The 23,096-nt window shown below is 61.6% G+C and overlaps 1 protein-coding gene across 1 annotated transcript; it reads left to right on the forward strand.

The window, feature by feature from the left end:
* Positions 1-889: 889 nt before the first annotated feature.
* Positions 890-21,336, forward strand: LOC111146321 (crumbs 2, cell polarity complex component). Its single transcript, XM_022501827.1, has 13 exons — positions 890-986; positions 8,026-8,349; positions 10,053-10,248; positions 10,389-10,528; positions 10,975-11,160; positions 11,373-11,486; positions 14,122-14,997; positions 15,089-15,597; positions 16,181-16,346; positions 17,148-17,934; positions 18,563-18,679; positions 19,374-19,491; positions 21,066-21,336. Exons 1-13 carry the CDS (start codon positions 890-892, stop codon positions 21,288-21,290), a joined length of 3,855 nt encoding a protein of 1,284 aa, XP_022357535.1. The 3' UTR covers positions 21,291-21,336.
* The last annotated feature ends 1,760 nt before the right edge of the window (positions 21,337-23,096 follow it).

The raw sequence follows: 23,096 nt of genomic DNA on the forward strand, positions 1-23,096 counted from the left end.
TATAAGGTTAGACAACAAGAAGGACTTCCCAGCAGGGGAGCAGGAAAATTCGCTTAGTTGGAACTGCCATTCACTAGAATGGGGTGCCTTGGATTGCAGTGAGGTTTCCAGAGTTATGAATGGCAGAGGCAAAGATTTAGGCCAAAGGGGAGAAATGGAAAAGGTTCAGTTTGGCTGGTGAGGATGAAGGGAGCCAGGGGCCTTATCCTGAGGGCCCCACTGGGAGGGGCGGTTTGTTAGCATAGGTCAAGGAGAGGGGTGGGATTAAGAGAGTGAGAAGGAAGAGCCACCAGGGGCTGGTGGGCTGAGTGTGGGGAGGGGAAGGGGGCTTTGGCTGCAGGGTGGGGGGTACCTGTTCAGGTGGGAAGCAGTGGGAGGGAACAAGCTGGGTGGGAAGGGCTGGGGCTTCCGAGCCAAGAGGAGGTCTGGGAGGCTGCTGGCTGCTCAGCCCTGGGCTAGGGAGGGGGGCCCAGGCTGAGAAGAGATGGGGGCGTGTCCGGCAGGCTGGGATAACCTAGGACTTGGAAGTAGCGGGCATCATCTGGGAAAAGAACAGAAAGCCTCCCCAGCCAGGAGGCTGAGGCAGCAGGACCTGAGAGGTGGGAGGAGGGGGGATTGGGGGGTGCACAAAGATCAGGTCAGACCTGCAGGGCCCCCTGAGGCCTCTCTGGAGCCCTGGAGCTTGGGGAGACAGGGTGGGTCAGACCCCTCCTCTAGAATCTGTTCCCAGTGGAGCAGCCTGGGAGGGCCTGGGGTGAGGGAGGAGGCGGGAGGGGAGGGAGGGAGGGGCCGGGCCTCTGTCCACAGCATTAGTGCTGGTTGGAGGGAGAGGGGGGTGCGGAGCCAGCCAGGCCGCCTGTTCCCACAGCCGGGAGCTGAGCGCGCTGCCATGGCGCTGGCCAGGCCTGGGACCCCGGCCTCCAGGCCCCTGGCCCCTCTCCTGCCGCGGCTGCTGCTCTTGGCTCCGGCCCTCACCCTCCTGGGTGGTGAGTTGGGGCACAAGCCTTGGGGTGGCGGTGGGGGAGGGGGACTGGGCTGGGTCTGTCTCTGTCTCCCAGTGCGGATACCCCGGGCCTGGGTGGAGTGTGTGTCCTGGGCCTTGGGGGGTTGCTGGGTGGCCTGGGGGCCTTTGTGAAGGGGCCGTGGGTTGGGGCGCTGCGGCCTGGGAGCGGTGTTGGGACTGGGAAGCCCCAGGCTGAGGCTGGGAGCCGGGGGTTGCAGGTAGTGGGCGTCTCATCCCTGAGTCTGTTGTGAGTGTGCGCCGGGCTGTGGGTGCGGTGAAGTTGTGAGCTGTCCCGGGTGAGCTGAGAGTCGTTGTCTGAGGCTTTCTGAGTGTGGTGGGCTGCGACCGAGCACAAGTAGTGGGTTATAACTTGTCAAGTGGGTTGAACTGTGTCTTAGCTCTCGAAAGGGGACCCGGGGCGGGGGCAGCAGACCCCAGCCCCGTGGATCACGGTGAGGAGGGGGAAGGCGGCCAGGGGAGCCCAACGTCCACCTGCATCCCCTCCATGTGTGTGTTCCCTTGCCTGCACTGGGGGCTGGGGATGCTCTGGGGCCCCTGGGGGGTGGCCAGGCACTGGGGAGCACGTGTGTCCCCTGCTGCCCCCTCCCCGGCATTCCCAGACCTGGCTGACAGGGCTTCCTAAGCCAGACCCCGTTCGCCAAACGGTTTTGCTTTTGTCCGAGAGGATTCACGTGTGCTGCCCGCAGCCTGGACTTCTTCCTGGGGGGTCTTGGGGACGCTTTGTCTTGGTCACTATAGCTACGGGGCCAGGCCTGGGAAGTCCCCTGACCCCGCCTCCGCTCCGCTGCTGGCTGGCGGAGGGAGCCAACCCAGGGCTGGTGGCCTGGACTTCACTGCGGGCTGGGGGGAGAGGCACCTCTCCGACTCCCAGGGTGGGAGGTCAAGCCTCCCCAGGCCCCTACCTAGGGCCCTCCTCCCCATTCATGGGGCCTACTCACAACACCTTCGTCTCCTCCTCTCTGAAGGGCCCCCGGGGAGGATGAGGACCCCACTTTGTAGGGAAGGAGGGACGGGGGCTGAGGAGCGGGGCTCCTGACGCGGATCCCGGGCTCAGGAGAGGAGCCGAGGGCCTGCTTCCTGCGCATGAAGGGCACGGAATCTTGGCGTGTAGATCTGCTCTCTGCCCCCTGCCCTACCACATACACATTCACACCTGCGGACACACACACACGCACCTGCACGCTGGTGTGGCACGTACAAGGGCACAACTCACCACGTGAGCAGGGGCCACGTGCACTCACACACAAACACACACGGCCCTCCAGATGTGTGATGGGTGCCTGCACACACCAGGGTACGGACAGTGACGTGTGCACTCACACTCAGACACATGTTCGTGTGAACCGTGAGACCGAGAGAACACAAAGGAGACGGATGCTGCAGAAAAAGTGGCCGTGGAGGGACAGGCTCACCCCAATCTAACCCTGGCTAGGGTGCCCGGGAGTGGCCGTTCTCACTGTGATTTCTTTGCAGGGAGCCTACTCCCTGGGGATCCCCAAAAGCTGGGGTGAGGGCACTGTGGGCACAAGCATTCCTGGATACCAGCGCCCGATGCCTGGCTGGGGACTGTGTCCCTGGGAAAGTAATTTCCATCCCTGAGGGGATGAGCTTTCTGGAAGCCCTGGGCCTCTGGCTCTGCCTCCTAGGCCTGCCAGGCCCTGAGCTGAGCCCCTCCATCCTGGGCCCGCTCTGCCACAAAAGCCTGGCTGGTTTCTGTGGAGAGGACCAAGCATCTTGGAGGACAATGGGGGCGGGCTGAGCTCTCACAGCCCGGGAGCCTGGCTGACAAAGGGCAGCAGTCCCGTCCCCACGTCTGGCCCCTCCTCCCCCCAGTGCTGGGGGTGGGGCGGGGGGCTGTGGGACTGAGGCAGAGAGGCAGGGACAGCGGGTGAGGGGAGCCACACACATGTGAACCAGCGTCAGGACCGGCTGGCTAGACAGCATTGGCTCCAAGTAAAGGATTATTGGTCAGTGAATAAAGAGCACGGCCGGCCACTGGGAGATATTATGCTAATGGATTCCCGTGAGGGACTTTGTTTTTTTGTTGTTTTTCTAACTAAAGATTTTTATTTTTTTTAAAGGTTTTTTAAAATTTATTTGACAGAGATCACAAGTAGGTAGAGAGGCAGGGAGAGAGAGAGAGGGGGAAGCAGGCTCCCTGCTGAGCAGAGAGCCCGATGCAGGGCTCAATCCCAGGACCCTGGGATCATGACCTGAGCCAAAGGCAGAGGCTTTAACCCACTGAGCCACCCAGGCGCCCCTATTAAAGATTTTTAAAAATCTCTTTATCATTTTTAAGTCATCCCTGCACCTGACACAGGGCTTGAACTTACCACCCTGAGAACGAGAGTCCCATGCTGCACTGACAGCACCAGCCGGGCACCCCACATGGCAGACTGAGAATCTCCCCACAGCTGTGTGAGGCTGGCTCTATCACCCCCAGTTTATAGAGGAGGAAATGAGGCCCAGAGAGGGTCAGGGACTTGCCTCGAGTCGCACAGCTACTGTGTTCGGTACCTGCCCATTTAAGCCACGTCCCTTCTCTGTTCCTCCACCCCTTCAGGGGGCCACCCAGCTAACTCTGAGCGATCTGAGGGGAAAACACAGCGGTTCTCCAACTCAGTTTGGCTTGCAGTTTCCGAGGACATTTTAGCCCAGAGACCACTCATAAAAGTGGCCTGTTTGGGTGGCAGAGCCCCGTGGGAAAGTGTCTCCATGGACTTGGGCTCCGAGACCCAAGCTGGAAACACTGGGATAGGCCAGTGCCAGGCACAGCGTGGGCGGTGAATCGTGGTAGCCATTGTCACCCACTATCGTTACCAAAATTATCAATAGTGAACCCCCCTTTTAGCCTTGGGGGGGCGGTGTTAAACATTTTTGTGTTTGAGTGTTCCAAACTGTCCCATCTTGTTAGGGTAACTTAGCCCTTTCCTGGTAGCTGTGGGGTAGTGGGTGCTCACTCCTGTCCTGGGGGCCTAGTGGGATTAGATGAGCAGTGTCTGCCCCTATGTCAGAAGCTCCCACATCTTACAAGATCTCGGGCCACTTCTTAGAAATATCCTCTTTCTTGCCACGTTAAGACAAGAAGCTTCTCAAAACTCACCCTCGGTAAACATTTCCCATCAGCCGTCAGGAGTTATCACGAGGTCTGTTATAAATGCACATAAATGTGTTGTACCTGAGCCATACAAAAGCTCAATTTATCCTGCTGCAATTAAATCCTGAGTAATTTAACTCTTGAATACCTGTTCGGTGATTATACACAAGCCGTAAGTGCACATAAAGTAGGAGTTAGTAGGCCCTGAGTGACGGCCGAAGCACAGTGGGTTGCCCACAGCCCGGTTCTGCTTAAAGAGGGAAAATTGACCGCTCTGCCCAGGCCCATCCGGGAACCTCCACCCTTGTGCCAACCTTCAGAGACTTTTTCCTGTGACCCGGGAAGGCTGGGCTGGGCTGCCCTGAGATGACAACAATGGGTGGCAACGTAGAGTTTGCGAAGTGGGAATTTCACTTGCTTTGGGAGATGTGGGTCTTTCAGGAGTCTGGAGACAACCTGCTTCTTAGTTTTTTGAGAGCAGATTTGAGGCAAGTTTATAACCTCTCTAAGTTAGAAAACAGAACTTTTCTTAACAGCACCCACCCTTCCTGGTTTGAATCAATGGTAGTCACGCAGTCACAGACCTAAGCACGGCTCCCGGCCCCGTAGTACGCACTCAGTAAATGGTTGCTGTTACCATAGGACAATCGTCCTCCCTTCTTGGCGGGAGGGATCTGGGCCTGCCCGGGGACAGGGCAGCAGGTCGAAGGGGAGGGGCGTGTGTCCCTTAATCCCTCCCCTGCCAGGTCGTCCCAGGCAGCCTGAGAGGTCAGGAGGGATTTGTAAAGATAAGCACAGGCCCCTCGTCGCCCTGGCAACAGGCCACGCCCCCAGCCTGGCCCAGGGCCGGCCCCCCTCTGCCCCACTGCCCTCACCTCCACCTCTCAGCCCATGGCTGGCCTGGCCTTCTGGTGTCACTCCCACCAGACTGAGGACTGAGGCCGGCGGTTCCCAGGCCTCCATGTGCAAAGGGTTCCCCAGGGAGCTTGGGGCAATGCAGATTCTCTGGGCCCAGGCCCAATAGCTCTGAATCTCTAGGTCTGGAGTACAGGGAATACAGAATAGAATAGAAATAGAAATCTGTATTCTGTATTCTGTAGTCTTTCTTTCTCATTCTCTCTCTCTCTTTAAAAGATCTATTTATTTTAGAGAGGAGGAGGAATCTTAAGCAGACTCCCCCTGAGCACAGAACCCGATGATGCAGGGCTCGATCTCGACTCTGAGATCACGACCTGAGCTGAAACCAAGAGGTTCACTGACCGTGCCACCCAGGCACCCCCATAAATCTGTATCCTTAATACAAGCCGGAGGTTCAGAAGCCCCAGGGGTGAAAGTCTGGAGTAGCGGGACCTGGTTTGGATTCCAGCCCCTCACAGGCTGCGGGACAGTGCAGTCCCTTCGTCTTTGAGCCTCCCTTCCCTCAGCTGTAGAACAGGAATAGCAGCTCTCTGCGTCTGCTAAGGTGAACAGGAAGATAACTGGGAGTATACAAGAAAGAGGGGTGTCTCCCATCCAGGCTTTTGGTGCTCCTGCGTGCCCCGTGGGATAAGCAGCTTCCTTCCTCTCCGCCTGACTCACGGGAGGAGCCCCTTTCTCTCCTGTCACTAGACTCCGACTCCGTGGGGCGCCAGCATATAGGGTCCTGGGCCACCTGCTCCTATGGTGATCCAGAGCCTGATCAAAATGGCCACAGCCCTTCATGAAGCCTCACTGGGGGCCAGGCCTTCACTCTTGTCCCCTCAGTGGTTTCTCACAGCACGAGGTGGCACTGTTTGAACCCCAGAAGCCAGGCCTGTCTGATGCCCAAACTGCTGTCCTTTCCCTAAGGGAGCTCAATCCATTCCCACCCCCATCAGACTATCTTCCCACCTCCATTAGATTATCTTCCCACCTTCATTTGGCCATTTAGCCCTAAAGGACATGGCTCTAAACAGATCAGCCACAGCAGCTGGGGTGGGGAAAAGAAAGCTGAGCTGCCCAGAAGCCGCTCCAAGAGAGGCCCAGACTCCCTGACCCTCACCTACACGGCCAGGCTTGGGGGAGGGGGCTGGGATGGATGCCCTGAGCTGGGGAGGGAACAGTGGTCAGAGAGGGGCTGTGGACACCACTAGAGCCCTACACGGTCATCTTGGCCTGACGGTGTTTCAGCTCCTCTGCCCCCTTGCAACATGCCTAGCACTGGGTGGGCAACTGGTGGCCCACCGTTAGGGAGTGAGTGAGCCCACGCCCAGCTGTACCAGGTGCTCTAGGTGCTGGGGAGTGCCAGCCAGGTTCTCTCTCTGGTGCCAAGGTCTGTGTCTCCACATCCCTGTCCCCCATCCTGCCGGCTGGGAAGGGTGGGGGTTGGCCAGTGGAAGGCCCTGCCTGGTGGAATGTGGATGACGCTGAGCCTTATCTGGGGGGTCTTCACCAAGGTGGGGGAAGGGAGGTGCAGGGCCTGAAGCTGTTCTAGGCCTGGTTAGTGTCTGGATGACAACCTGGGCAGGGGAAGGGCGCCTCTCAGAGCCCCAGGTTGGGGGTGCCTCCTGCTTTATGGCGGTTCCCCTCCCCCAGCTCTTACTGAGGTCCTGCGAGTGGCCAGCAGCAGTACCTGAGGCTCTGAATCCGCCCCCGTGCTGTGAGGCCTGCCCTGGGTTCATCCCCTTTCTGATGGGAGACAGAGGCTCAGCAGGAGAAAGGACCTGCTCGGGGTCTCAGAGCTGGTAACTGAGCGGGGATCTGAACCCAGGGCAGTTCTGCTTCAAAGCCTAAGTTCTTCACCAGCTGTGCAGGCTCTCAGAAGGGGACAGGGCTGACTCTCCAAGGGGCTTGGCTTCCAGACTAGCAGGTGACCCTCTGGTGTGGTGGAGGCAGCAGTGGCCTGAGCCAGCTGTCCTGCACCCTGCGACCTTGGCCAGGCGGGCTGGTCAGCTGGTTGCTGAGGTGGGGAATAGAGTGAAGGCCAGGGATCCCCGGAGAGGTTTCCAGGCCCCCGCACAGTGAGCTAGTGGAGGCTGGGAGGAGGGCCCGGGTTGGCGGGGCGGGGGGGGGGTGCCCAGTTCCCAGTCCCTGCCTTTGAAGTCCTCCATCTCTGGTTTCACCCTGGGATGGAGTTGCCAGACCCCCAGCAGGAGAGGTGGACGGGACGGTGGGAGGAGACCCCCTCTCTGGGCGGGTGAGGGCGATGAAACGTGTGATAGGCTCCAAGGCTGCCTAGTAACTTGCTGTGAGGCTCAGGCAAGAGTCTTTACTTTCGGGGCCCCCGGGCGGCTCAGTCAGGTAAGCATCTGCCCTTGGCTCGGGTCAGGATCTCAGGGATTTGGGATGGAGCCCCACTCCTGCCCAGCGGGGAGCCTGCTTCTCCCCCCCCCCCACCCTGCTTGTGCGCGCGCACGCTCTCTGTGAAATAAATAAATAAATCTTAAAAGAAAAAGGTCTTCACTCTCTCGCTTGAGCCTCGTTTGCTCTCTTGTAAAATGGGCACGACAGTGCCTGCCCCAAAGGAGCTCTGCGAGGAGGGGATGAGCAGGGCGCAAAGCTCTCAGGGTCAGAGACAGTCTGTCCTCTAGTCCTGCTGGGGCATGGTGGGGGGGTGGGTAAGTATCCGGCCTGTTCCCCTTCACGGAGACCCTCCTGAATTTCCTCTAGTCCTGCTGTGGCATGGTGGGGGGAGAGGTGGTGGTGGGGGGTGGTAAGCTTCTGGTCCCTTCCCCTTCACAGAGACCCTCCTGAACCAGTCTCAGTTCCAGCTGTAGTTGTGCAGGGGCATTGGGGATGCAGCTTGTAGAGCCCGTGGCCCTCCGTCTAGCCTCCTGAAAGCAGACAGACCCCTCCTGCTTTCTGGCTCTGTGGTCTGGGGTGGGCCGGACAGTGGGGAGGGGAGCGTCCTGGTCTACCCCGCCCAGCCCATCTTCTCTCTTTACAGGAATGGTGCCTTCGGAGGCCCCAAGTGTCTGTGCCTCAGCCCCGTGTGCTCCAGGGACCGAGTGCCAGGCTACGGAGAATGGCAGCTACACCTGTGGGCCCATGGAGCCCCAGGGCTGTGCCACCCAGCCATGCCACCATGGCGCTCTGTGCGTGCCCCAGGGTCCAGACCCCCACGGCTTCCGCTGCTACTGCGTGCCCGGGTTCCAGGGCCCACGCTGCGAGCTGGACATCGACGAGTGTGCCTCCCGGCCCTGCCACCACGGGGCCACCTGCCACAACCTGGCTGATCGCTACGAGTGCCGCTGTCCCCTTGGCTATGCAGGTAATGGCCTCATGTCCTGGACGGAGGTCTGTGATGTCCATCCCGTCAGTGGCTCAGGCTGTAAAATGACGCACTGAGCTTTGAGTTTAGCGTAGAGAGCCCCCCCTCCGCCACCACCCCAGCCGCCGAGGCATCCTGGAAACTGTGGGGTATTCTGCTCTGGGGCTTCCCACAGAATGGACCGACTGTCCGGAAGCCAGGAAGTGGGGAGCAGCTAGGCACAGGTCTGTGAGAGGCTCTGCCCAGGGCAGTGGGGACCCTGCAGCATAGACACTCCCAGTTCTAGTTCAACTCCCTCTGCTCTGAGGGCGGAAGGCGGTTTGAGGTCGCCTCAGAGTAAGGGGTGCACCCTGGGGGGGCCGGCTTCCAGGGGAGGGAGCTTATAGTGAGGCACTTTGGGACAGACTCTGGAAATGGATTCCACGCATCCTCCTCACCATCTGAGAGTCTGGGTGGAGTGTTAGCTTTGCGTGTGTGAGGGAGGTCATGTGAGGGGCCTGTGTGTGTCTCTGTCTGCGGGTGTCTGGGCTCCCGGAGTGCATCCATGGACGTGTGTGTGGGCCAGCAGGTGCATGCACCAGACGTGCCCGGGGGGCCCTGGGGAGCACATGCTGGGTGAGCTGAGGCTGCGAGCGGGGGCAGAGTCTGCCATGACTCACTGCGCTCCTCCTCCCTCCGTTCAGAGCCGGGCGGGGGAGGCTGGGATTCCAGGCGGCTGGGGCCTGGCTCCCCCTGGCACAGAGGGTGGGAGTGGGACTGGGGCGGGAGGAGTGAGGGGTCATGGGAAGGAGGGGCTGTGTTTGGTGCTCACTGAGCTGGGAAGGGATGGAAGGTTCCAGCTGGAGCCAGCTGGGTCCCTGGTCCCCCAGGGCCAACCCTATGTAGTGGGCGGGGGAGGGCAGGGCCTCTGGGGTCCACTGTGACATGTGGGCCCCCCGATGAACTCAGGCAGTACATCCCCAAACCCTGAGATTCTCCATCTCCCCTCGTCTCCACACATCTCCTGACCCCTGAGGGCCGCCCAGATGTCTTAGTTTTGCCCAGGGCAGAGGGGGCTTCCCTGGGCTTGGGGTTTTAGAAGCAAGAAGGCACAGGGGAAACCAGAAGGAGCGGGTCACTCCAGCAGTTCTCACTGGGGCCTGTCCCTCCCCGACGGAGTCCCTCTCTACACTCTCTTCAAAGCCGGCAGAGTGAGCCTTCCACAGTGTAGATAGAATCGTGTAACTCAGTGGCTGGGCCAGTTCCCCAGCCTGGAAGCCAAATCCCGGCACAGCCCCGGCCCAATTCAGTGAATGCTTACTCATCATTCAAAAGTCTCTTCTTCCAGGAAGCCTTCCCTTACTCCAGCTGCCCAGGCCAGAACCCTGGGTCTTGCTTTTAGGGGATCCACTATGCTCCCACTGCTGAGCTTATCACAGTGAAAAATTAGTCAGCATCTATGTCCTATCGACCTCTTCCCCGTCTCCCCAGCTCCACGGCTGTGAGCTCAGGGAGGCAGGGACGGCCGTCCTGTTTCTACCTCATTGCTGTTGCCGGCTCAAGAGATACCTCCTCCGGACGAATGGACCAACGGATTCTTTCGGGATCCTCAGGTTTCTGCTCCTTGTAGCTGTCTGAAGCTGCTTGCAGGTCGGCCTGTCTGGGCCTCGTTCGACCTCCCTCCGGGCGTCCATCTGTCTGTCTGTGTCTCCGGCCCTGTCCAGGGGTGACCTGCGAGGAGGAGGTGGACGAGTGTGCCTCGACGCCCTGTCTGCATGGCGGCTCGTGCCTGGACGGCGTGGGCTCCTACCGCTGCGTGTGCGCGCCGGGCTACGGGGGCGCCAGCTGCCAGCTGGACCTGGACGAGTGCCAGAGCCAGCCGTGCGCGCACGGGGGCGAGTGCCACGACCTGGTCAACGGGTGAGCTGCGGAGCGGGCGGCCACGGCCCCGTGGCGGGGTGGGGGGGGGGCGGAGGAGGCTGCACGCCAGAGCCGGGCAGGTGGAGGCCGGTGGAGGCTCAGGGCGCGCTCAGCCGGGCCTGCGCCCCGCTCTGCTCCAGGTTCCGGTGCGACTGTGCGGACACGGGCTACGAGGGCGCGCGCTGCGAGCAAGAGGTGCTGGAGTGCGAGTCGGGGCCCTGCGCGAATAACGCGTCCTGCCTCGAGGGCCTCGGGAGCTTCCGCTGCCTCTGCTGGCCAGGTGCGTGCGCGTGCGTGTGTGCGTGTGTGCGCGTGCTCGCGCCCGGGTGGCGCCGCGTGGGCGGCCCGGAGGTGTGCGCCGGGGCTCCTCTGCCCTCCAGGTGTGTCTGTGACTGCGGCTTCTCTGAACGTCACTTCTGTGGGGATCTGCAAAATCGGGCTAATCGCAGCAGCTGCTCCAAGCATTGTCGCGAGGAGGGTCAAGGTGAAATGCCCGTGAAAACTTGGCACGTGCGAAGGGCTCCGTAGTACTAGCAGTGATAGTAACAGGACGCTGACCGCCTGCCGCAGTCGTTCCCACCGTCCTCAGTGTCCCCGTCTCTCACCGCATCGGTGAGCGTATTCTGAGCAGTCACTTCCAGCCTGGCCCTGGGTTGGCCTGGCAGCAGCGGAGGGGTGCTCCCCGGAGATCCCGTGTGACCTGCTACCTACGCGCGTGTGCCCCAGGTTACAGCGGCCAGCAGTGCGAGGTGGATGAGGACGAGTGCGAGTCGGGCCCCTGCCAGCACGGGGGACAGTGCCTGCAGCGCTCAGACCCGGCGCTCTACGGAGGCGCCCAGGCCACCTTCCCCGGCACCTTCAGCTTCCGCCACGCTGCCGGCTTCCTGTGTCGCTGCCCTCCTGGCTTTGAGGGTGAGAAAGCCGGGCCACTGGCATGTGGATGCGGGGCTGGGGGTGGGGGGAGGATGCTAGGGCTCTGCTCGAGGCCTGGCTTTGTCACACAGGTGCAGCCAGCCTGTGTTAGCACTTCTCCCTGGGCCTCAGTCTCCATAGTTCTAAAATGGGCCCTTCCAGCTCTCTGGTTCTGAGGGTACAGGTGGGAACCACAGCTGGCCCTCTTGCAGGGGACGAATGTGGCGTGGATGTGGACGAGTGTGCCTCACAGCCATGCCTCAATGGTGGCCGCTGCCAGGACCTGCCCAACGGCTTCCAGTGCCACTGTCCAGATGGCTACACAGGTGCGGGGGGCAGGGTGGGCACCCAGGACAGGGCAAGGGCAGATCGGGGGGCCTGGGCTGAGAAACTTCCTCTGGCTGATGCATGGAGGCTGGATTGATGGGGACAAGGAGAGCAGGAAGGAGGTGGATTTACTGGTGACAGCTAAGAAGGGCTGAGCGGGGACCTGGGCTTTGGAGGCGAAAGTGGAGGGAACTAAGTGGGTTGAGAACTATTTCGGGGGGGAGTTCTGGAGGCCCTGGGGGTTAGTCCAGGCATGAGTGAGAAGGGTCAGAGATGCTGGCTGCTTCTGCCCTGGGTGATGTTGGTTGGCTGTCCATACTTGTCTATACCAAGTCCAAGTGTCTGCGGAGCACCCACAGGGAGGAGCCAGGATGGGGGCTGGTGGTCCGGAGTCTGGGGCCCAGGAAGAACCAGTGACCGGGGTTCATGGGTACAGTCCTGGCAGCTGGAGCCAATGTGTCGAGTGATGGGCAAAGAGAACCTTAAGCACCTGACATCCTAGGGCAGGACAGGGGCCAAGGGCCCCTGCAGGGACAGGACAGAAGAGGTAAAGGAGGGGATCACAGATAGAAGGGTGAGCTTGACCTCTGCAGAGCTGGGGCCTATCAGGCAGGAGTTGGGTTGCAGAAAGCCTCTCCCTGCCTCGGGTACAGCAGATGCCTAGACATGCAGATTCCCTTCCAGGACGCTGGTGAACCCAAAGAAGTGCTCACATCCTCCTCGGGTGTCCCTGCCCCCTGTGGAATGTGTGCGACACCTCCCTTGTGCCCGCCCGCATTCCTGCTTGGGCACACTGCCTCCTCTCCCTGGCACATTTCCTGGGCACTGGCTCCCCCGCCCAGGGCAAGGAGGTGCTGATCACCACCCTCCCTCCCAACTCAGCAGCCCAAAGATGCTGGGCTCAGTGTCCCCTGCGGCCACCCAGGAAGCCCATCAACTGCCCCCCGTGGGCTGAGACTCCCCAAGTCCTGCCTGCAAGCAATGGCCTTGCAGGCACCCGGCAGGCCCCCTACACTGGGCGTGGCCCCTGATGAGCATTTCTGAGCATTTCGTTCCCTCCTCATCACCCCCACCACGAGGTAGGGTTCTTAGAGATGAAGTCATGGAGGTTTGAGAGAGGGGGTGTCGTTCCCTGCGGTTCACCAGTGTCAGCCAGAGCCCAGCTCCTCCCCAAGCTGAGCTCAGCTGATGGGTGATGGGAGGTCAGAGCTGAGGTCAGGGCCCGGGAGGGGGAATCCCAACCATAGGGCTGGCCTCCTTGCCGCTGTCCATCCCCATCCTCCCTTTGGGTCGTGCTGGCCTGGGGGAGGCCAGTGCCTGGCATTCCTGAGCCAGTTCTGAAGGAGGCGGCTGGTCAGGCGGGGAGCTTAGCTTCCCTGGCCCACGACCTGCCCGCCACTCTTGGCCATCCATGGGGAAATGCGATGGGGCCGTGGGCTCTGTGGACTTTCCTGGGGGGGCCTGTGGCTCCTGGCAGGTATGCAGGGCTGGGGCCTTGGGCCAGATGAGGTGTGGCTGACTGTTCCCAAAAAGAGGCTATGGTGGTTGGGGGCTGACGGGGGTCAGGGTTCAAATCCTGGTGGCCTTTCTGGGCCTGGGCTCCTCCAGGTGGGGTATGATGGGAAGGGCTGGCCTTGGTTGTTTTGTGGAGGCTCTGGCTGAGCTGGAGTTGGGCTGTGGCCCTTTGACCCAAGCTGGGGCCAAAGTACCTGGTGTGGGAGCCCTTGGAGGAGAGGGTGAGGTAACCCTCTCCATAAGCAGCCTGGGGCCCCAGGGCAGAGGGACTAGGGGAAGGAGCCTAGGTGCATCCATCCATCCCCTCCTCCCCTATTCTGGCACTTTGTCCACAAAAGCCAGGCCAAGCCCTTTGCTGGGCATATTCAGGCCCCAGAGATCTCAGCTGAGTAAACAGATACTTTCAGTACAGGGTTCTGGGGAGCTGTGTCTGGGCAAGGAGTTGGGAGTGACACAAGAGCTAGGGACTGGGAATCCAAGAAGCTTCCTAGGGGCCTGGCCCTTTGAATTTGGGCTTTGCAGGATGAGTAGGAGTTTGACTAGGTAAGTGAGGAGAAGGCATTCCAAGCAGAGAAACAGTACAAGCAAAGCCCCCGGGAAGTATTTTGTAGGAAATGCTTAGAGGAACAGGCAGTTCAAGGTTTGGAGGAAGCAGGGTTGAGACTTGGGGCCATGGAGAGCCCAGCCCGTAAGGAATGTTGAGTGCCAAGGTGAGTGATTGGACCTTAAGCAGGCAAATCTGGCCAGGTGATGCTTTGGAAATAGGCCTCTGACTCCTTGTGGAGATGGATGGTAGAGGGGGTTGAAGGCAGGCAAAGTAGAGGATGTTAGACTGTGGCCCTGTGAGCTGGTGAGTCAGAAAGGTGGCATGGGAGAAAAGGCGAGACCAGTGAGTGTTTAGGGGATTGAATCCACGGGGCATGGAGATCCACCAGACATGGGAAAGGAAGGGGTGTCTTGGATTCCAGCCTCCAGGGACTTAGGGGACCATGAGAAATCCTTTGGGAATTGGTTCAGTCACTAGGTGCTGAGATCCCCATCCCACAAGGCATGTAAGCTTTGCCTTGAGTGCTCGGTTCTTGCCTTGAGTGCTGAGCCTTGACCTGGTCTCTCCTGAAGGCCTGGCATGTCAGGAAGATGTGGACGAATGCCTGTCGGAGCCCTGCCTCCATGGTGGGACGTGTGACGACACTGTGGCAGGCTATGTCTGCCAGTGCCCAGAGGCCTGGGGTGGGCATGACTGTTCCGAGCAGCTCACCGGCTGCCAGGGCCACACTTGCCCACCAGCTGCCACCTGCATCCCCATCTTCAAGGCCGGGGTCCACAGTTACGCCTGCCGCTGCCCACCCGGTACTCATGGATCTTTCTGTGGCCAGAATACTACCTTCTCTGTGGTGGCCGGGAGCCCTGTGCAGACATCCGTGCCAGCTGGTGGCCCCCGGGGTCTGGCACTGAGGTTTCGCACCACACTACCTGCTGGTGTCTTGGCCGCTCGCACTGACGCCCAGGATAGCTTGGAGCTGGCACTGGCAGGGGGCACACTTCAGGCCACCCTCTGGAGCCACGGCAACACCACTGCACTAACGCTGAAGCTGCCAGACCTGGCTTTAAATGATGGTCAGTGGCACAAAGTGGAGGTTTCATTGCGCCTGGGGGTCCTGGAGCTGCAGCTCTGGCACGAGGACTGCCCTGCCCGCCTCTGTGTGGCGTCCAGTCCTGTGGCCCCGGCTCCTGTGGCTTCTGAAGCGCCAACGCCTGCCAGGTTCTGCTTTGCCCGGCTGGGCGGCACAGCCTTTGAAGGCTGCCTCGAGGACGTGTACGTGGACGGGCACCTCCTGTTGCCCGAGGACCTCGGCGAGAATGTCTTCCTGGGCTGCGAGCGCCGTGAACAGTGCCAGCCTCCACCCTGTGCCCACGGAGGGGCCTGCGTGGACATGTGGACTCGCTTCCTCTGCGAATGCCCCCGGCCCTATAGCGGTCCTACCTGCGCTGATGGTGAGGAGCGAGGCAGGTGGAGCCCCCGGGGCAGAGAGTGGGCGTTCCCCTGGCCCACAGGCCTCACACCCGACATCCTCTCTCCCTGCAGAGGTTCCTGCTGCCACCTTTGGCTTGGGGGGCACCCTGAGCTCTGCCTCCTTCCTGCTCCGCCAGCTGCCAGGCCCCAACCTCACCATGTCCTTTCTCCTCCGTACTCGGGAACCCGCTGGCCTGCTGCTCCAACTTGCCAACGACTCAGTAGCTGGGCTAACAGTGTTCCTGAGTGAGGGCCAGATCCAGGCCGAGGTGCTGGGCAGTCCTACTCTCGTGCTTCCTGGGCGCTGGGACGATGGGCTCCGCCACCTGGTGACGCTCAGCTTCGGGCCTGACCAGCTGCAGGGCTTGGGGCAGCAGGTGCACGTGGGTGGGAGGCTCCTCCCTGCTGACGCCCAGCCCTGGGGTGGGCCCTTCCGAGGCTGCCTCCAGGACCTGCGACTCAATGACCTCCACCTCCCGTTCTTTCCGCTGCTGCTGGGGAACTCAAGCCAGCCCAGCGAGCTGGACAGCAGGCAGTCCCGGAACCTCACCATGGGCTGCGTCTCCGAGGACACATGCAGTGTGAGTTCCCCGGGAAAAGGAGTGGGTCCCTTTCTCGGGGTCTACCCTGCATCTCTGGGGGTTAGCATGTCCTTCTGGTGAGGAAAATGGCAGGAGGTGAAGTGCTGGGCCCACGTTTCCTCTGCTAGAGAGTGACACAGCAGGATTCACACTGATCTCCTGGCCCAGCTGCTCTTGGCCTCTGGTTGGACCCCACCTCCCTCCCCAGTCTTGGTGTGAGACAGACACCCCGACCCAGGCAGAGGGCTGCCTGAGCCTTTCTGTGGGAACAGTGGGGGAGGGGGCACAGACGACAGGGATGTCCTTGGGTCCATGGACAAAACACCAACCTTGGCATTAGAATGGCCCGAGTGTGAACTCTGGCTCCCCTATTTCCTGCATGGATGAGCCAGGCAAGTGGCTTCTTCTCTCTGAGCCTCAGTTTATCTGTAAAATGGGGACAATAGTGACTTCCTCTCTCTGTCTTTTTGAGGAGTTCTTGTGTTTGTAGTAGGTGCTCAGTGAAGAGCCCGTACAGTGATGGTTATGGCAGGATGACGCTAGCCCGACGCCTGAGCCAATCCCTGCCCTGATTTTTCTGCAGCCTGACCCCTGTCTCAATGGTGGAATTTGTCTCGTCACCTGGAATGACTTCCACTGCACCTGCCCTGTCAACTTCACGGGGCCAACATGTGCCCAGCAATTGTGGTGTCCTGGCCAGCCCTGTCTCCCGCCTGCCACCTGTGAGGAGGTCCCCGATGGCTTTGTCTGTGAGTGTGTGCTCTGGGCAGCCTACATGCTGGGTTCTGGACACCCAGGCTGGGTTTAGAGCCCATACTTACCCTGAGGGCTCATAGGCAGTAGACCAGGGTGCCAACAGCCCCCAGTGTGGTTAGGCCACTGCATCAAGAGGGACAGGTTTTCTGGAGGAAGACCGCACTCACCAGGTTTCCAAGGACAAGGAAGACTGACTAGGCATAGGGGCGGACCTTTTCAGGAGGGGCAACAGCATATGCAAAAGTCTTAGCGTTTATAAGAACAACTGAAGCACAGTTAAAGGTGTTGGGGTCCAGATATTGCCAGGAGGGGCCTTGAAAGCTAGACCAGGCAGCTCAGAACTTTTTCCTAAGGGAAGTGGGGAGCCACGGGATGGTTTTAGACAGGAGAGGCATGTGATCAGCATTTTAGAAAGATGAGTGCGTTTTATTAAAATGCATGATCAGCATTTAAAAAATCTGCATTTAAAAAAGATGACTGCAGTGAATAGTGAGCCTCAGTGCTGAGACTCCACGGAAGAGGGAAGGGGACAGAGGAATTATTGCCTGGTGTGTGACCTGGAGGGTAGAGTGGGCCTGGCGTGATGGGGTAGGGAAGGTCTCCCCCACGCCGCCAGAAGCTGGCTCTCCGAGGTAGGGAATTATGAGGGGTGGAAGCCAGGGTTGTGGGGGCGATGGCTCCTGGGATTGGATGATGGGGGTGTGGGTGTGCCCCCCTCGAGATGGGTGGGGGCCGTGGGGATGGCAGGTGTGTCATTGCCCCTGTGCCCTTCCCAAGGCTCCCTCTCCCGGCAGGTGTGGGTGAAGCCACCTTTCGCGAGGGCCCCGCGGCCGCCTTCAGCGGGCACAACGCGTCATCACGGCTGTCGCTCAGCGGCCTGTCGCTGGCCTTTCGCACACGCGACCCCGAGGCCGGGCTGCTGCGCGCCACCGCGGGCGCCCACGCGGCCGTCTGGCTGGCCATCCGCAACGGCTCGCTGGCGGCCGGCGTGCGCAGTGGCCCTGGCCTGCCCGGGGCAGTGCTGCCGGGGTCCGGGCCGCGCGTGGCCGACGGCGCCTGGCACCGCGTGCGCCTGGCCATGGAGCGCCCGGCGGCCGCCGCGTCGCGCTGGCTGCTCTGGCTGGACGGGGCGACCGTGCCCGCGGCGCTGCGCGGCCTGGCGGGCGACCTGGGCTTCCTGCGCGGCCCCGGCGCCGCCCGCTTGCTGCTGGCCGAGAACTTCACCGGCTGCCTGGGTCGCGTGGCCGTCGGCGGTCTCCCGCTGCCCCTGGCGCGCCCGCGACCCGGCGCAGCCCCCGGCTCCCGAGAGCACTTCTCGGCCTGGCCCGGAGCACCCGTCCTACGCCTCGGCTGCCACGGCGCGCACGTGTGTGTCCCTTCGCCCTGCCTGCACGGCGGCGGCTGCCGCGACCTCTTCGACGCCTTTGCCTGCGCCTGCGGCCCGGGCTGGGAGGGCCCGCGCTGCGAGACCCGCGCCGACCCGTGTCGCTCGGCACCCTGTGCTCGTGGCCGCTGCCACTCGCGCCCTGACGGCCGCTTCGAGTGCCGCTGCCCGCCTGGCTTCGTGGGCCCGCGCTGCAGGTGCGGATGGCCCGGGCGGCCTGGGCCGGAGGGGCCCTGTGGGTTCCCCGGGCGGGGGCGGGGGTGCGGCACCCAAGTCCACGGGCTCCGCAGCCGCAGCTCTGGTTCTGTGGGCGCTTTTCTGAGCATCTGTGCCCTCATCTGTGAGATTGGAACAGTCGCCCCCTAGAGCTGCCAGGTAAAACCCAGATAACTTTGAATTTGAGATCAATGCGGCTCTTGTCTGAGGGTGGGGGGTAGGGGATGCCCCCCCACCACCACCAAGAAGGAATGTCCAGCCCAAGTTTTCTGTTTGGGAACACGCTTTTGTTCCAAGGAGAGTTCTGATGTTCCTCAGCTTCTCCAGGGACTCTGAGCCCAGGGAGATGTTCCCAGCCTGGGTCTGGAGGTTGGACTCCTTGTTGAGGGACAGGGCTGGAGCCGCAGGAGGATAGCCCTGTGCCCCAGCCTTTCCACCTCGGACACCACTTCCATGGTGGGTATCCGGGTCTGTAGTAGGTGGGCCCTGAACGCTACAGCTCAGGACGTGGAGGCTCAGGTGGCCTGCGGTAACCTCGGTGGCTGGGGGCCCGGCCAGGTCCCCGGGGTGCTGCCCCCACCCAGTGCGGTCTCTGTGCTTCCTGCCCAGGTTGCCTGTCGTGCCGGAGGAATGTAGCCTGAACTTCACCTGCCTCGCCAGTGGCCCCTGTGAGGGTGGGCCCCAGGGGACCAACTGCAGCTGCCAGGAGGGCTTTGGTGGCCAGAGGTGGGCCAGGGAGCTGGGCGGGGGAGGGGGGCCTGGATCGCCTCCAGGCAGGGCAGACAGAGTGGGGTATGGACCGTTGCTCACCTTCTCAACCCTCATTGTGTCCACAGTCCCGGACGGTCCACTTCTGTCACTTGAGCTCTTTCCTCCCGGGGTTTCCAAGACCATCCTTTGTTAGGCTGTCACTGGGAAGTAGTGGCCTGGTGGTGGTTCTTAGGGCCTCAGCCCTCAGCCCTCATCCACCAGCCTCAGCCCTCATCCTTATCCCCCAGCCCTTGACCTCAGCCTCAGCCCTCAGCCTCAGCTTCAACCTCAGCCTCGGCCCCCAGTGCCCACCCCTGAGCCCTGAGCCCACCTCAGCACCACCTAGGGAGACACAGCTGGGCAGGTTCTGGGCCTGTTGCAGAGAGAGGGCGTCCGCATCCCTGGGCCGCTGCCCTCACACAGGCTCCCCGACACTTCCGCCCCGGCAGGCCATTCTCTGTTGTGATTGTGGGACACAGAGGGGCTGTGCTAGAGGTCACAGTTGGCCTCAGTTACCTGGCAGGGCCCTGCCAGGCGGGGACCGTGCATGGCGACAGCAGGTGGATACCTGTGTATTTGGGGGCGGGGGTTGAGAAGCTGAAGCCGATGGGGGAGCAAGAGGCCCCCAGGAGGGTGCAGCTTTCCGACTCTCGCCTTCTTCGCCTTCCAGGTGTCAGGTCCCCTGCAAGGTCAACCCTTGCGTGAATGGCGGCACGTGCCGGGCTGCTGGCGGGCTGTATGAGTGCATCTGTGGTGCCAGGTTCTCGGGCCGGTTCTGCGAAGTGGTGGTGAGTGATGCCTGGGGGGCTTGGCGAGGGCCCTTTCCTGGACTTCGGTGAGATGGTCTGGGGGTGGGGGGAGCACCTACAGAGCCCGTGGCGCTGTGCCTGGACCAGCCCAGTCCTGGGGCAGGGAGTAGGAGGGAAGGAGACTCAGGGAGGGCCTGGGAGGCCCCACCGTCCCTCTGAGGACTGGCAGTGAAACAGTGGGGCTTTGCCAAGTCCTCTCTGGGACCAGGACTCAGGTCTCACAGGATCTTAGGATTCTGGGGTTTCGGTTGGTGGCTCCAAGGGCCTGTCATCTCCAGTGGTTTGCGTGCCAGGATTCTAGAGTGGGAAGACTTGGAGAGCCCTGGATTCTGAGCCGGAGTGGCCAGAGACTCAGCTGAGGAGGGGCCCAATCGATGAGGGTAGCTTGAGTTTGAACCTCCCCCTGGCTCCGCTTTCCACCAAGGGGCGGAACCGGTGCCACAGGCCCAGTGGCCGCGAGCCCACCGTGGGTGCTGATGGGAGAGAGGTAGGCAGGGAAGCCTGGGGCGGAGCCTTGATCTCCACAGGCTTCTGGCAGCCCCGGTCATAAACCCGCAAATCCCCTCTGCTTCTGGGGAATGTTTCCTTTCAAGTTGAACTTTACAGCCTCTGGCGCACTTACCTCCCCTCCTCTCGGGGCCAAGGGAGGAAATGGCTTTACAAGCTCTCGCAGAGGTACTGGAGGGGGTTGGGGGGCTGGGGATGGCCCATTCCTCCTTCAGGGCTGGGTCCTGGGACTTGGGACCCAGGTCCCAGTGGGCCGAGAGGCTTCACAGGACAGAGGGAGGGCCAGCAAGTCTGAGACTCTCAGGCCCTGGAATCTAAGAATTCGGTGATTTGGGGGCTTCCAAGGTCCAGGCCTTTGATGCGGGCATCCTTGTTCTGTGCCTAGAGAGGAAGAGGTTTCGGGGCTCCCTAAAGCCTGGTCTCAGGCCCCCTTGCTGGGCAGACCCTGTCGGGTTCTGAGCTTGCCCTCAGCTGGGCGGGCCCCCTCCACTCCTGCCTGGCACAGGCCACCTGGCCGGGGAGCGTCTCCTACATACTGCCTGAGAGGCCTCCCCCGGGATGAAACAAGGTCTCCACAGACACTAAGAAAGCAGACCACCTTCTGGGACAGGGAGGGATCAAGTCCCCACCGCCTCAGACTGGCTGGGTTTATGGCAGGGAGGGGGAAGCGGGTGGGGGAGGCCGGGTGGCAGGGCCCGCTGTGGCCAGGAAAGGAAGGGCCTGGAGCTGTAATTCAAGGCTGAAGGATGGTGGCGTGGGCATGGCACGGGCCCTGGGGGCAGACGGAGGGGTCTGCCAGTCCTGGCTTGCTGGTCCTGTGTCTGGGGGAAACCTCTGTTATCTCCTTTGCGGCTTACCCTGTGCCACCCACCTGTCGCGGGCACTTGGAATTCACCGGTCCACAGAATAAAGCAGAGGTTCCTGTCCTCGTGGGAGCGAGGGCGTATCCCCACCCTTCTCCACCGGACCATCAGGAAGTTTGGGAAAACCTCCCCCAACACCAGCACGGACCCACGCCCCAGCCCTCATTACCGCGTCTCTTGCAGAAGGGCCTGCCGCTGCCCCTGCCGTTCCCGCTGCTGGAGGTGGCCGTGCCCGCGGCCTGCGCCTGCCTCCTCCTCCTCCTCCTGGGCCTCCTCTCAGGGATCCTGGCAGCCAGGAAGCGCCGCCAGTCAGAGGGCACCTACAGCCCCAGCCAGCAGGAGGTGGCCGGAGCCCGGCTGGAGATGGACAGTGTCCTCAAGGTGCCGCCAGAGGAGAGACTCATCTAGGCCTGCCTGGCGGCTGGCTCCAGCACTCAGGAGGTCCCAGGCGATTTCCACCCAAGGCCCCCAGGAGGCCGTGTCCGGTGGCCGGCCTCCTCCCACAGCAGCGGGGCCCAGGACACTTGGTGGCCAAGCGTCCCCTTCACTGGCAGCCCCTGCCTCTGCCCCGTTGTGGACAGGAGAGGGGAGCACTCAGGGAAGCAGACGGGGGCCTGGCAAGGCCGTGGACTTCCCGCTGGACCTGCCGGCTCTTGCCCCGGGAAGCCCACAGCTGTGCAGGGCAGCAATACATGGGGGCGCCCAGTGTGCATTCGGGAGTGTATGTGAGCACGTCCCTGGGGGCTGCTAACCTGCAGAAACTGGAACGGGACTCGTGGGCACATCCGAGTCTCTGCTGGGTGTGCCTGTCACGGGGTCGTGGGTGCAGGTGATCCCATGGAGGGGCGGCTGGGCTGGGGGGGGGGCTACCCTCCCCAGCCCTGGGGCAGGCGTAGGTCCTGGTCTCAAGGCAGCCTGGTCAGGGCTAGCCCAGGGACCGAAGCGCCCCAGCTCTGGGGGCTTCTCCAGCTCCAGAGGCCGATCCCATTCTGGAGGTAGCAGGGAAACTGGGTGGGGGGTGGGGAGGTCATGAGCGAGTGGCCCCAGAGACAGGATGTGCGGGAACCCAGGCCGTGTGCAGGGCAGACCTGCAGGAGCAGAGGGCCGGCTGCCCCAAGCTGTCGCACCTTGCCGCTGGGGGGCCGGCTGGGGGGGGGGGGGGGGGGGGCGGGGGGGTGCGGAGAGCCTGGGCCTACCTCACCGGGCGGCTGTGAGGCTCAGTCACGGCAACGGGGCAAGAGCTCCAGGCCTTATCTGTTGCCCGGCTCTCTGGGTCGCCCTTTGAGGTTTCAGGAAAGGCTGTCAGCCTAGAGCTGAGAGAAGGCAGGGGAAGGGGCTTTCCTGGGGGCGGCAAGAAGGCCAGAGGATGAAGGAGCAAAGCTTTTGTCCCTGTTCCTCCAGCCCGGACACCTCTCTAAATGGCTGTGTATGTATCGGGGGGTGGCGGGTGGGATTCAGGACTCGCAGGAAGCCCTCAGAGTCGTTTGCTGAACTCAGCAAATGTTGGCGCTGCCTCTGTGTCGGGGCGGTCCTGCAGACACAGACACAGATGCACGGAGAAATTCGCTTTGCTTCTAGTCCCTTCCCTGGCAGTGCCATCGCACCGACCCCAGAGGGGCACCCCCAGCCTGAGTGGCTGGCCTCCTCCTAGTTTCATGAAGTCCCTTCCCTCCTGATCTAGAGACGTGCCCTCCCATCCTTCGGTTTCCCAGGCCAGTGCCCCCTGTGCCAAGGCTGGAGGCCGCTTTCCACTTAGAGTTGACTTTCCCCAGCTCCCCTCAGGGTCTCACCAGCTTCCAGAGGCACAGGCGTGAAGTCTGAAGTAGGGCCATGTGGTGATGAGGGGTAAGGGAGCACGCGGGTGGCCGAGACTGGGACGGAAGTGCCCTGAATGCTAGGCTAAGGGGCTTGCTTCATCCTTATCCTGTAAGAGGTGGTGCCTTTCCCCCAACTCTCTCCATCATGATCTGGTACCAGCAACTTAGCCACAGCTGGCGCCTTGGTTATTTTATTAAATCAGGGATTTGGCAAACTTGTATACTTGCAGACTCTTCTAAGGCACATGAAACCCCAATAAATAAAAGTACCACTTTTTGGTACTTTGTTGTCCTATGTTGTTCTCTTTTGCTCCTAAGGGCTCTGGCACCTGTCCTTTTCAAGGGCAGCCAGGGGAGGGGAGCATGACCAGATGATGGGCTGATGAGGGGCAACTGG

This window comes from Enhydra lutris, unplaced genomic scaffold, assembly GCF_002288905.1.
Source record: "Enhydra lutris kenyoni isolate GAN:26980312 unplaced genomic scaffold, ASM228890v2 scaffoldscaffold13, whole genome shotgun sequence".
Taxonomy (NCBI): Eukaryota; Metazoa; Chordata; class Mammalia; order Carnivora; family Mustelidae; genus Enhydra; species Enhydra lutris.